The sequence below is a fragment of the Trichechus manatus genome, unplaced genomic scaffold (genome assembly GCF_000243295.1).
Source record: "Trichechus manatus latirostris isolate Lorelei unplaced genomic scaffold, TriManLat1.0 scaffold00003, whole genome shotgun sequence".
Lineage (NCBI taxonomy): Eukaryota > Metazoa > Chordata > Mammalia > Sirenia > Trichechidae > Trichechus > Trichechus manatus.
Genome location: NW_004443939.1, coordinates 17706375 through 17720439, shown reverse-complemented (window position 1 = coordinate 17720439; position 14065 = coordinate 17706375). Strand labels below are relative to the sequence as shown.

At 37.6% G+C, this 14065-nt stretch overlaps 1 protein-coding gene across 1 annotated transcript in view; it reads right to left on the bottom strand.

The window, feature by feature from the left end:
- CTH (cystathionine gamma-lyase) overlaps window positions 1-11899 on the bottom strand; it is a 24195-nt gene extending 12296 nt beyond the window's left edge. Inside the window, exons 1-5 of the mRNA XM_004369053.2 lie at window positions 11608-11899; window positions 8066-8147; window positions 5587-5682; window positions 3769-3878; window positions 1277-1408 (exon numbers count right to left, since the gene is read on the bottom strand). Of these exons, the coding sequence (XP_004369110.1) occupies window positions 1277-1408; window positions 3769-3878; window positions 5587-5682; window positions 8066-8147; window positions 11608-11775 (588 nt within the window). The 5' untranslated portion in view covers window positions 11776-11899. The remainder of the gene's footprint in view (window positions 1-1276; window positions 1409-3768; window positions 3879-5586; window positions 5683-8065; window positions 8148-11607) is intronic.
- Between the last annotated feature and the right edge of the window lie 2166 nt (window positions 11900-14065).

The following is a 14065-nucleotide window of genomic DNA, read 5'->3' as shown; positions in this document are numbered from 1 at the left end:
CATGTAGAAATTTTTGAAACGGTGTATCTTTGGCTATGTGTATTTTCACCAAAAAAAAAAAAAAAAATGTTGAGAAGTTAGAGGGTTAATATGTTGTGGGGTTGTTAACCAATGCCATAAAACAACATGTGTACTAGTGTTTCATGAGAAACTATTTGTTCTGTAAGCCTTCACCTAAAGTACAATAAAATATATTAAAAAAAAAACATGGTAGGTAGTGCCTTCTGAATAAAATGGAGGAAGGTGAGAACAGGATTACCCAAACTGCCCATGGAATCTGCCAGTCACAGGGAGTCAGCTTGGGCCAACTTCAGGACCCATAACAGAAGGGGGGAAGTGTAAACAATTGAGCTTGTCAACATCTGCCTAATTGAAGAACTGGAGAAGATGAGCTAGGGCTTCAAGAAGCCTGAAAATAAAGATGAACTATAGGAAGTATAATAAGAATGACCACAAAGGACAGGAAGGAAGAAAAGGGCAGGGAGAAGGTAAACTGTACCAAGCAAAGGAAAGAGAGTTAGGTTATTCAGAGGAAAGGAGTAGAACATGCAGGACAGAAAACAGGTCAATTATAGAGAGATTCCAAAACAATCTTCGGAAAGGAGAAAAACAGGAAGGAGGAAGAATCAGGAAAAAAGGACAGAATGCAGGGTATATGGGAGGGTTGGGGCAGTGTATGTAGAAGGGTAGGTAGTAAAAAAGATATATACAGTGAAACCTGTGAGAACCGAACAACGGGACTGCCTTGTTCTTCTGGGTCTCACGAGCTTTCTGTCCTTGACAGGGTGCAGTCTTACCACTTTTCTATCACTTGCTTGTTTTACTGGAAAATATTTTAATTTTCCTTCTCTGACAGGTTTCTGCCTTACACAGGTTTCAGCTTTTGGAGGTTTTACTATACATACAGCTGTGATGTAAAATGTTGTAGGAATTCATAAAGCAAATAAGGTACAGATGCAGAAGGCTATGTGTAGCCTACGGGGCACTGAGGGAGAAGAAACTAGAAAGAAGGAAGAGAAATGGAGAAATGGTATGTGTGACATATACCGAGATGTTATTGAGTATAACTTTCCTTGTCCTTTTATTCATAGAAAGCTTAGCCAGGTTAAAACTAATTGTAGAAAAGATTCAAACGTAATTCTTTGTCTCATCAATAATTATGATTAGATTTCATGAGTTTGATAATCCTTTTAATGTAAATGAGTCCTTCCTTTCCTAATTACAGGCATCTATGTAGTCTACTAACAATACCAAAACAAAAATTCTTTTCACTTACTTGGAAATATGCCGACATAAAAGTGTTGTCCACGACCAAAATAATGTCTCCGTGTTTATGGACAATGTGTGCACAGGCTTCAATGTCAATTATCTTCAAGATTGGGTTTGTGGGAGTTTCAACCCAAACAAGCTAAAAATAATTCAGTACATAATAACGGTTTGTAAAAATATACTTCACATACATATATCTCATATATTTTAACAATTTGGGGGCTACATTATATAATTAAATGTCTAGATTATGAACATGTAAAGTTTAACTCTGTATTCTAGCCTCTTCCACAAATTTCTGAGAGGCCATAGCTAAGTAATTTACCCTCTTTATTCCTCACATGGAAACCCTGGTGGCATAGTGGTTAAGAGCTAGGGCTGCTAACCAAAAGGTCAGCAGTTCAAATCTACCAGGTGCTCCTTGGAAACTGTATGGGGCAGTTCTATTCTGTCCTATAGGGTCGCTATGAGTCAGAACTGACTCGACAGCATTGGGTTTGGTTTTTTGTCTTCAATTCTCCATCTGTAAATGTGTTGATAATATTTATTTTATATAGTTATTGTAAGGATCAAATGAGATAATATACATATGGTATAAGCAAAAAAGTGCTAAATTTAATTATTGTAATTCTTTTCCATAAAAAACAGGATGTATTCCAAAGATATGTTTCAGGGACTGGAATTTTCTTCTCAAAGATAAATATCATAGATGGTATAAGGATACATCCTAGAGTTTTCACTAAACAGAATTATCCCTATGATGACAAAAATATCCCTGATACTAACTTAAATAATTCTGATGTATTGTGTTGCTGTTGTGTGCCATCGAGTCAATTCCCACTCATAGCAACCATATATGAGTAGAACTACCCCAAGCCACTGGTGGGTTCAAACAGCCAACCTTTTGGTTAGCAGCTGAGCACTTAGTCACTGCACCACCAGGGCTCCTTTCTGATATACTAGACACTATAAAACAATGTACCTGGGACTTGAGGAAGAGCAGAAGATTCAGAATGAACAACAGAAACCCTGGCTACAGCTCACTTAAGAAAGGGGCTGTATCATATTTACCTGTACATCCCCCAAACCTAGCACAATTCAGGCACACAGTATGGGCTCAACAGTTATTGAAAAGAATAAAGAAAAGAAGAGAATTCTATTTGTTAAAACAAGGTGTCACTGTATTGGATTATATTATCTACAACTTTCTTTTTAAAAGGACTAATGATTTTTTTTTCTTATTAGCTATATAAAAGGGCAAGAGATCTGGTTTAATAATCTGTTCCTACTCCAGAGTTTTACTGTAGAAAAAGTAAGGTGGTTAAGATAATGTGTCTTCTACAAGAATCTTGACTTATTTAAAGAATCTATAAAAATTATTCCTGGGTGAGAATTTATTATTCCCACAGATAATAAATAAATAAATAATAGAAATAAATAAAATTTTACACAGACTCTTTAAAATTCTACTTCAAATGAGGACTCAGATATTTCAGGGGTATTAATTCAAGTCGGTTAAGAGTTACAATATAAAGTTCTGTTGTCAAGACTTGATATTTGCTTTCTTCCCTTAGACTCAGACCAGCTGTTTTAATAAGTGTCTTTCCCCCAAGTTCCTTTGAAAACAAACCTGAATCACCCAAAGCTCACCGCTGTGTTATTATCCAAAGTAATTATTTGTGCTCAAAAGGATTTTTCGTTTTTTAGCATCCACTGCAACAAAATCTTGAGTACAGTTCAAACCTTTTAATCATTAGCAAAAAGTTGGAAAAGCTGGCTTATAAAAGACACTGGTCCTTCTTGTACATGTTCAGAATTTAAATGAAGTCTCAAGAAAGAATATCACATATGCCATTCACTGAGACACAAAACACCTTCCGGTGGCATACAAACTTCCCAGGACAGAGGTTAAAGATTGCTTGCGCCTCACTCTCTACTTCTCACTCTTATTTTGCTGAAGTATTCCTTAGAACCCTTAAAATGCCACTGTGCTTAGGGTTTGGGGGCTTGGCAAGCTTCCTTTTCTCTAACTCCATCTTTGGGATGACTTTGGGTTACCAATACTAGCTGGGTAAAGAAGTTATGAGACGCATCCTCTCAGCTAACAAATGTTTTAACAATTATCATGTATCAGGTAGTGTACTAAGCATTTTGTATGCATTATCTCATTTAATTTTCACAACCATCTTCCCATAAAGCAAGTAAGATAACACCCATTCTTCAGATGAAAAAACTGAGACTTTGGTTAAATAATTCTCCGAAGATAATACACCAAGTATGATACAGAATTAGGATTTAAATCCTACTCCAGAATTCAACTTCTTAACAATTAGGCTTCATTGCATGGGAGATGTCAGATCTGCCTTAATCTTGTTGATTAGTTCCAATGGCTTTTAACAAAATGTGTTGTTCAGATTTAAATTATATCCTGTAGTAAACAGGAATGAGAAAACAAAACATTACAGGGAAAACAGACAAATCTGAAAATTAACTGAGTACCTTGGTTTCTGGTGTAATTGCTGCCTCCAGCAATTTGGTTTCGGAACAATCAACAAAAGAAACCTTCAATCCAAATTTGGTAGCCACCTGCCTGAAATATCTGTTGGTACCTGAGGCAGAAAAGAATCAGATAAAATGGAGAACATTGCATTAAGAAATGTTCCCAATAGGTATAAACATCTGAAAAATATAAGGAATTCTCAATGCTTAATAAAAATACAACTAAATAAAATTTTAGTTTTGTTAAATAGTTTGGCTATCTTGCATAGTAAAGAATATAAGGCTTGGATTTTAAACTAAAGGTTCAAGAGTCAAATAAAACACACCTGATATCCACATCAAATGAGACGAAGCAGAAAATATTTCTCAAAACCTGTAATCTCTACTATTCAAACACCAAGTGGCACACTCCCTGAAACATCAACGTCTTTGTTAAGAATTCTGTCCTAGTACTCAAATCTAAAATAAATGAACCAATGTCTATAAAACGTTCAAAACAAATTTTTATTCTGTGTATACTTTGGTAATAGAAAAGAATTGATTACACATTCTTTGCACTTTCTCAGTTTTTCTGTTATTTGGCTCTGAAAGTTTTAATAGGTAAAATGAGACCATGTAAATCAAACTACTAGATTTTTAAACTGAAAGAAGACAAATCTTCAACTTACAATGATTTTTTTTTATAAACATTGCTCTGGATTTAATTTTCACATATGCACATTTAAAGGGAAAATTGCTATTGATAATTCAACCAAAAAATTTAATAATCAAAGATATGCTGGACTTTTGATGTTATGTAGACTGACCATAGTTAATGTGAGATTTGATAATAAATTAAATAATTATTAAAAACCAACAGCAATTTTCAGGATTTTGTACCTATATTTACCATGATGTTTTCATAATGCATTATGTTGGTTCAAAGTAACCAAAACAATTTCCTTCATTTCAATTCAGCAAATTAGTAAAAGGATCTAAGTTAAAATACAAAGCTTGTACAAATTTCTGAGAGAAGGAAAACGATTAATAAAAGGGAGTCTGTTCATTCGAAAAACTTACTGATTTAACATTCTGTTCAGATAAGAGCTATATAAAATGATGATAACATTCCAGAAGCCACATTTTTTATTTGGGAGCATTAGGAATATATGTGTATATTTACAAAATTCTTTGTTGTTTTGAACATGAAAATCAATCTTGCTTAAAGGTACGTGCCAGCCTGTTTTCTTCTCCAATCTCCACTCTAAGGAACTCACATTTAAGCTCTTTAGAATGGAAGTTCTTACATTTAAAGTCATGACAGGTTTCAAGGGATCAGTCTATGAGATCCCTGAAATTAAATGCTAAATGTTGTGTGTATAGTCTTAAGTACATTTTTCAAGGGGCTTTCAATAGATTTTCGAAAGGTCCCCTGAAACTCCCCGCAAAAAAAAGAAATGAAGAAAAGGAGGCAAGGTTAAGCTGTTTAAGAATGGCCTGTATTATAGTTTATCTCTATTGCAAATAAAAATTTTAAATTACATTAGAATACTGTCTTCTAAACACAATCTCCTTCAGAGCAGAATGTTAATCAAGTTCTATATCCTCATTCCAGAAGCATTTTAAATGAAACTCTTGTCAAGTAATCTCTTATTACAAACATGGGTCCTAAGTATTTATGCTTCTTTTTTACCAAGTCTGAGCCAGCACAGAGGTACCCATCACACTTTCAAAAGATAACAATCAATGATACTGGTAACACTATTAATGTAATTCAGGACTCACTTTATTTTCTTTAAAATATCAGTTGACACAATATGAACAAAAAGAGTCACCTACCTCCATATACATCATCCATACAAATAATCTGGTCTCCTGCTTTTAAAAGATGGGTGATAGTCACAGTGGCTGCTAAACCTGAAGCAAAGGCCAAACCTAAAATAAAAAAACAAGTTAGAGTAAGCCAAAAAGTCCAACCTATCGGAGGTTCAGTGGTAGAGTTCTCTCGCCCTCCCACACAGGAGACCAGAGCTCGATTCCCAGCCGATGCACCTCGTACACAGCTACCACCCATCTGTCAGTGCAGGCTTGCATGTTGCTATGACGCTGAACAGATTCCAGAAGAGCTTCCAGACTAACATGGACTAAGAATAAAGGCCTGGAAATCTGTTTCTGATAATCAGTTAATGAAAACCCCTGGATCACACCAGCTCATGTTTTGCCATGAGTTGGGGGCTGACTCAACAGAAGCTACCAACAACATTGGTTAAAAAGCTTCCATTTATCTCCCTCTTTCTGCTGATAGGAGAGCCATCACTTCTGAGTCTCCAAATGTCACCTGATTAATACCATTACAGAATCTCCCTTTTTACTGCAAAAGTGAAATGTCTTTAAAATAAAAAATATAATGTGGGCAGATACTTTCGTGTTATATCAATTCTGCCTTGGTTATAACATTTCTCTGAAACACTCTGAGGAAATAATTCTTTATAAAAGTCTGAGATAAAAGGCCTACTGGCAATTAAATTATAGTTTAAAAATATCAAATTCTAAAGAAATTTCAAACTTATGGAATGGAGTCAAGATATGATTCATTCATTAATTATATGGATATGTAACTCAGAAAATATTTTAACAAAACTCATAATCAGGCCTGAGATGTGGCTGATAAGTTTACGTAATGATAATGGACACATAAGACTCTTATTTTCCATTCACTAACCCAAAAAAAAAAAAAACCAAACCCACTGCTGTCGAGTTGATTCTGACTCATAGCGACCCTATAGGCCAGAGTAGAACTGCCCCATAGGGTTTCCAAGGAGCGGATGGTGGATTAGAACTGTCAGTGTTTTGGTTAGCAGCCAAATTCTTAACCACTGCGCCACCAGGGCTCTGCTCTGACCTTATTTAGAATCATTTACAAAAAAATATATAAAGAAGATACAACTACCAGTCTCTTCTCATCTGAAGCAAAAGAGAAAGAAGGAACCAAAGACTCAGAGAAGAAACTAGCCTACAGGACTAACAGTCTACACGAACCACGGCCTCATCTACCCTGAGACCAAAAGAATTCAGTGGTGCCCGGCTACCACTAGTGACCATTCTTATCAGGGCCACAACAGATGGATCCTGATGGAAGAGGAGAAGAATGTGGAACAGAACCCAAATTCTTAGAAAGTCCAAACTTACTGGGCCAGTTGAGACTAGAGGAGTCCCTGAGACTATTGCTCTGAGATATTCTGTAAACCTTGAGCTGAAACTACTCCCTGAGGTCACCTTTTTTCTAAATAACTGATCAGCTCATATAACAAAGAATATGATCACTGAATACTGCGCACCTTTAAAAAAATCATCTATATGAGACTAAATGGTCAACAATTACTCTAAAGCAAAGATGAAAGGGTAAGGGGACAGAGAAACAACCAGATTACTGTAAACAAAACATCCAGAATGGAATGAATGAGAATGTTGACACAATGTGAAAAATGTTACCAATGTCACTGAACAATTTTTGTAGTAGTTGTTAAATGGGAAGCTAATTTGCTGTATAAACTTTCACTGAAAATACAATAAAATATTAGATAAAGATGATTTCACATCATTCTACTCTCTTAATAAAAAAAAATGAAACACCAAGATTTAATTAGTTAATCCCTAATCTCTGAGAGCACATTACCAAGGGCACTGGGCTATTTAAAAATAAACCTTGGTGCTATTCTCAGGGACAAATTACTAGAATGAAGGAACCAGAGTAAGAAAGTTTATATTCTCATAGGTAGTGTTATAAAACTGAGTTAATGTTTATCTATTTATAGTGACAGTTACAAATGAAAAGTGTATTTACATGAGTTCTAAATGGTAAATGCTGCCACTTTACCTCTATTCATATTTGTTTTTACTTCATAATTTCACTATGCATATTATACCAACTGTGGAATGCTGGACAAATGATTCAATATTTTACCAAATGAAATTAGAGTTTTGAACTAGCTAATCTTTACTTTAAGATCCCTAGGTGGTGCAAACAGCTTGCCCTCAACTGCTAACCTAGAAGTTGGCAGTTCGAACCCACCCAGAGGTACCACAGAAGAAAAGGGCTGGCAATCTGCTTCCGTTAAGATTACAGCCAAGAAAACCCTATGAAGCAGCTCTATTATATCACATATGGGGTCACCATGAGTTGGAATCAACCTGATGGCAACTAACAACAACAATCTTTATTGTCTTCCAATTCTGTATTCTGTGCTTCTATGATTTTCTCTATGTATTTAAGAAAGGATTCCAGACTTTACAAGCTTTGAAAATGTAAATTACTTACTGTACTTAGCCCCATCCAGTGCTGCCACTGCTTTTTCCAAGCAATTCCTGGTGGGATTTCCAGAACGGCTATACTCAAAACCCTGAAGAAAGGAAGCTAGAGTTCATCCTAAAAGACTTAAGTTCAATATTAGAGTCCCAACACAGACATCTCCACAACTACCCTGGGGTTCAGCCTGCCATAATGATATTTTACTATTTAGTCATGGCATGTCGTGCCCTTAGAGCCATGGCAGGGTTATAGGTGTAGTGATGAGGAGAGGCTCTGAAGTCAACTAAACTGGATAACAATTCTGCTTCTGCCACTTAAGAGCTGCGTGCCAACAGGTAAGTTACTTAATATTTCCAAGAGTCAATCTCAATATTTGCAAAATGGGAATGATAATACCATATACTTTGTAAAATTGTTCTGATAAAATGAGATAATGTATAATAAATTCTCTGTATGATATCTGGCAAATGGTAACCACTAGGTAAATGACAGTCTTTATTACCCACATTGTTATTTTGTTAGACTCACCCTTACACATTAATCTGGGGACATTAGGAAAAGGGGTATCACATGAGTTAACAGAGAACCTAATTCCAACCTGTATTTCAGTTCCTAAGAAATAAGTAATACAAAGTTTTGTTTAGCATGCAACAGGAAGAAACGAATAGATCCTCCATGTGCTCAAAGTTCAGATTTTGGCTCTACAGAAGTGACTAAAAAAATAGGGAGTAATTCTCAGCAAGGTAGCACCACATAATACTTTTTAAAATTGGCATTATGTTCCTTTTACATGGATGGTACTGTAGTAGTTGTGCTCATATAGTCATCTTATTTAATCCTCACAACTTGCTTTGAGGAAACTGAAGCCAAACATCATAGTAACCTAGGGGAGGTCAGGGCCAGAATTCAAACCAAGGGTTTGAACACTAACTAAAAGTCCTATACTTTTCTCCCCCTGCTTCATATAAAGGAGTCCCTAGGTGGTGCAAAAGGTTAAGCATTAGGCTACTAACCGAAAGGTTGGCAGTTCAAACCCACTCAGAAGTTACTTTGGAAGAAAGGCCTGGCAATCTGCTTCCAAAAGTCACAGCCATTGAAAACCCTATGAAGTACAGTTCTACTCTGAAACACATGGGGTTGCCATGAATCAGCAACTGGTGTGTGTGCATGCGTGTATGTGTGTGTGGTATGTGCCTCATATAATACATAACAAAACAGAGTAGCTCTCAACCCGTTTCTGATTCAGAAGCTCCAAAGTATCATAATAATAATAATTTAAAAAATGTTTTGTTGCTTTGTTTCCTTGTTTTTGGCAAACTGAATACCAAAACCAAAACCAAATCCATTGTCATCAAGTTGATTCCAACTCACAGTGACCCTATAGGACAGAGTAGAACTACCCCATAGGGTTTCCAAGTCTATAAATCTTTATGGAAGCAGACTGCCGCATCTTTTTCCCTGTGTGGCTGGTGGGATCCAACCACCGAGCTTTTGGTTAGCAGCCCAGCACTGTAACCACTGTAACCACAAGGGCTCCTCGTCAAACTGACTAGATATATTTTATAGGACTCTAGGACATTCTCATCACACCCCACCATCACCTCTTTACCCTCCAGACAGAAAAAATTGTTTGCATTCATGTGGTGACTGTCACAGAAAGGTACCCAGGTTTCTATAAATATTTATGGCAGATATTTAACTTTGTAGAGGGAAAAAAAAAGAATACTTGAAGGCTCAGTGGCAAATGTCGACTCTCAGGCCCATTCAATCACTCTCCAAGACCAAAAAAAAAACCAAACCTGTTACCATCGAGTCTATTCCGACTCATAGCTCTCCAAATTCCCTTCAGTGCTATCGAGTTTTTTAAAGGTATTAAGCATGGTCTTGTGAGTTTTATTAACCCTGATGGTTTTGTGAAAGTATTTAATTATGAATATCATGACTGAATGGTTAACTTTTGTATGTAGTTCCAAAATTTGGGCAGCATTTACTTTTAAACCTTACACCAAGAAAGACTGCATGCTTGGAAGACAGGTTGTGTGCATACCTTGATTCCAAAATACAGTAGCTAGGAGAATCCTAAACCAGCTATAGGAATGCCCTTAGAACTATATCTCACAAAACAAAGGGCTAAGTCTAAGAATTCTCATGTACTTACATAACACTCTAAAGAGGTTTTTGAAGCATCATCAAGGTTTAGGACCTTACACAGTTTAACTGATTTCTTGTGACCCTCAGCAACTTTTAAATACTTCAAAATCCATTAAGTATGCCATAAAAGGGAGGGGGCTGTGTGATTAACAAAGGAGCGCTCTCATAGTCCTGACCAAAATCCAAACCAAACCGGTTGCCGCCGAGTGGATTCCGACTCATAGCGACCCTTTAGGACAGAATAGAACTGCCAATGGATTTTCCAAGGAGTGGCTGGTGGATTCGAACTGCTAATATTTTGGTTAGCAGCCAAGCTCTTAACCACTGCGCTACAAGGGCTCCCACAGGCCTGACACAAGTCATTTATGTGTGACTCTGGGTCAGGTTCCTTTTCTGTAAAAAGTGTCTAATACCTGCCCTGCCCTCTGATCAGGTTGTTAAATACCACACTACCTATGAGTCAGAATCGACTCGACAGCAATGAGTTTGGTTTCTTGGTTTTTACCACTGAGCACTTATGTACCATGCAACTTTATATTCACCTCAACAATTTAAGTTGTAGGTACTATCATTATCCCCATTTACACAGGATCAAACTGATAGGTTAGGTAAACTGCTCATGGTCACCCAGCTCAAACCAAGGTCCTCTGACTACCTAATTAATACTCTGAATCACTAAGCCACATTGCTTAAATGATGCAATGGGTTACATTATTGCTAGAATTATTGGAGTACAGCACAGTGTAGCCTAGTGGCTAAGTGTGGGGGGTTCTAGAGCAGGGTTTGAATCCCAGCTTCATCACTTACTAGCCTTGTGGCCTTAAGCTAGTTACTTAACAACCTTAAACCTCAGCTTTTTCATTGGAAAAATTACAGTGTAGTTCGGACTAGGGTTGTTGTAAGGATTATATGAGATAATACATGTAATACAGAAGATATAATACATGTAAGTATGCATCTAGTACACAGTAAATACTCAGTAACTATTAACAACTGAATACATCTATCAGGAACGGTCTTAATTACAGGCGAGTTACAGACCCTTAGATTTTTTATCTGACTCTTTACTATATGCCTATAATTTTTGCTGCTAATGGTAATTCTAGAACATTATGGCCCTCGGTTTTCAACTGCAAATTTGTCAAAATACATGCATTTCAAGTCCAATCTATTTGACAAGTTCTACAAACTGTTCCTTCAGTCTGGTTTATCAAAAGATGCGATCACTGGGTCATGCAATACAAAACTTTACTGCAAGGAGGATTACAGGTATAGGAAACATCCTTTCAAGGTACCTTTCTAATGTATAAGCCATATTATAAATCACTTGCGTGCCTTTTTAATTTATGAGCCATCTCTCTTTTTCTGACCCACCCTGGACCGCCCAACACCCAGCTCACCGAGTGCTGACCGGGTGCCCCCTGCTTGAACGTGGTGGACATTGAAATAGGGGGCACCAAAGCCTGGGAGTTCCACTGCTCCGGTTCCTGGCCGACATGAATGGCCTGCGTGGCGAAATGTTGGAAGCTAGGCAGGAAACCATGTAGAGAGACGTCTTCTTTCTGCATGTTGAGCTGCGAAAGAGGAAAAGAGCGAGGAAGATAAAATTTGGAAACTGAGGCGTCAGGGTGGAAGAAAGAAGAATTAGGAGAAAAGGGAGATTAAACACTCCGACAAACCCAAACGCACACTGGGGCTCTGGGACTGAGACTTTATTAGCCTGCCTGAAGGCTTGCGGTCGTCGCGGGGCGGAGACATCTCGGCCCAGTCAGCGAAGGCCCCGACGCGGCCTCCTCTCCTCATTGGCTGGCAGCATAGGCGTTGCCCGGAGCGTCGCTGCTACGCCCTTCCCTGTGCAGAAAGAAAGCTGAGCGAAGCCAGAGTTGGTGGGTCCACTTGGTGTTGGTCCCTGTGGGCGAATTCCTGAGTCCCGGCCTTGAGAAAGCTGCTATGCGGGCTCCCGTGAGCCACCAGGGCGTCTGTGTGAACTCAGGCTGGAGGTTCGCTAGAGACGTGGAGAAAGGCGGGCTTGGTGTTGAAATCGAGTAACCCATAAGCAGACCACACAAACAGCCCCCTCTTAGCCGGTGCCCCTGGCCCGCCACCCTTTGTCCTGAGGGCGGTGCTGACGGACGCAAACGACAGTGCCATAAAACAAAGTGGAAAATCCTTACGAAAACCGTGGCCCGAGCTGCCAGATTTGCAGCTTGGATTCTCATTAACCGCAGGCAACCCACCTTTTAAGGTACACTTAACTCTGTAATGACCCAGTGCTTATGATGTTTGAAACAGAAGCGAGGGTCATATTTTCCTTAAGTAATAGCGAAGCTACCGTAGTGAGGACGTCTAAGCAGAACTCCTGCAGCTTCCTTAAAGCTGTTCAAACGCTGCAGTTTTTTCAAGCATCGTTATCTTCTTTTGAAGTACCGGAAGAAACTCTCCCTGATGAGAAAAATAGTGTGGCTTTGAAAAATTCGTTGGAGCTTCAAATCCTTACCAAAAAAAAAAAAAAAATGCGTTTCTTTGTTATACAACTGACAACAACATGCTTTTAGGAAAAAGGAAGCAGCCCATGTCAAGATTTACCGCCTACCTGCACCCAGATCCCTACCCTCACAAGGATCACTCCTTGAAAACGCAACAACGAATCTCCTTGTCTCTTAAACAATTCAGACCTTGACCTACTTACCATTGTGGCTATTTTCTAGGACTAGGGAATTTAGGAATATTTCTATTCCTGCAAACTATCAGTTGAAAGATCTAAAGTTTTCTTAAACCAATTAAGGAAAATGATAAATAAATAAAATAAATAAACAGATCTTAACAATTTACAGTTTGAAAAAAAGATGTGGAAAGAAGGGATATGGCAATTTGCTTTTCAGATTAGCTTCAGGGACACTTACCCTTTAAGCACTAGAAGAGCAGTGCCTAAGGGCCTGTGAGTTTTTAGAAACCTACCAAAATTTTTATGCCTGGAAAAAAATTTTCATGGAGTCCAAAACACTAATAGAAATTAATACATATTTAATATTTTAATTGAATTAATATGTTTCCAAATGTTTATGTGTGTGTGTGTAAAACATACTGTCAACTGCAATTCAGCTCAACTATATAGGGTCATGGAAACCCTGGTGGCATAGTGGTTAAGTGCTATGGCTGCTAACCAAAAGGCTGCCAGCTCAAATCCACCAGCTGCTCCTTGGAAACTCTGTGGGGCAGTTCTATTCTGTCCTACAGGCTCGCTATGAGTCGGAATCAACTCAAGGGCAATGGGTTTGGTTTTTGGTATACGTGGGTATATTTTTGATGTGATATGGCACTTAGGGGTGAGGAAGGACTAAAATAGTCCTAATTAGTATACCTGAGTTGCATAAATATGGATATTTTATTTAATGTTACTGTGATAAAGGATTCTTGAAAAGGTAGCCACAATATAGATGCTGAAAATTAGACTTTTTTAATCTCATGAACTAAGAAAACTTTATTGGATAGCAGCTTAGTTATATATATCAAGGATTTAGAATGTCCATTCCTGTGACTCAGCAATTTTACTTTTAAGTATGTATCATTCAGATGTATTCCTACATGCATACAAAGACCAGCAAGTATGTTCTTTTTTCATAGCAAAAGAATGGAAAACAACTTAATTATTCATCCATAGGATACTGGTCAATCAGTTATGGTTCAGCCATATGATGGCCAAACTTTACCAGGGAAGGCAAAGAGATAATATATGCTCTGATATGACATGATCTCTAATTTCTAAGACAATAAAACTAGGTTCAAAGCAATGTATGTCTTATACTTCCACGTTTTCAAAAGAATATAAATTAGTGCATTATTTTTAGATAGATATTT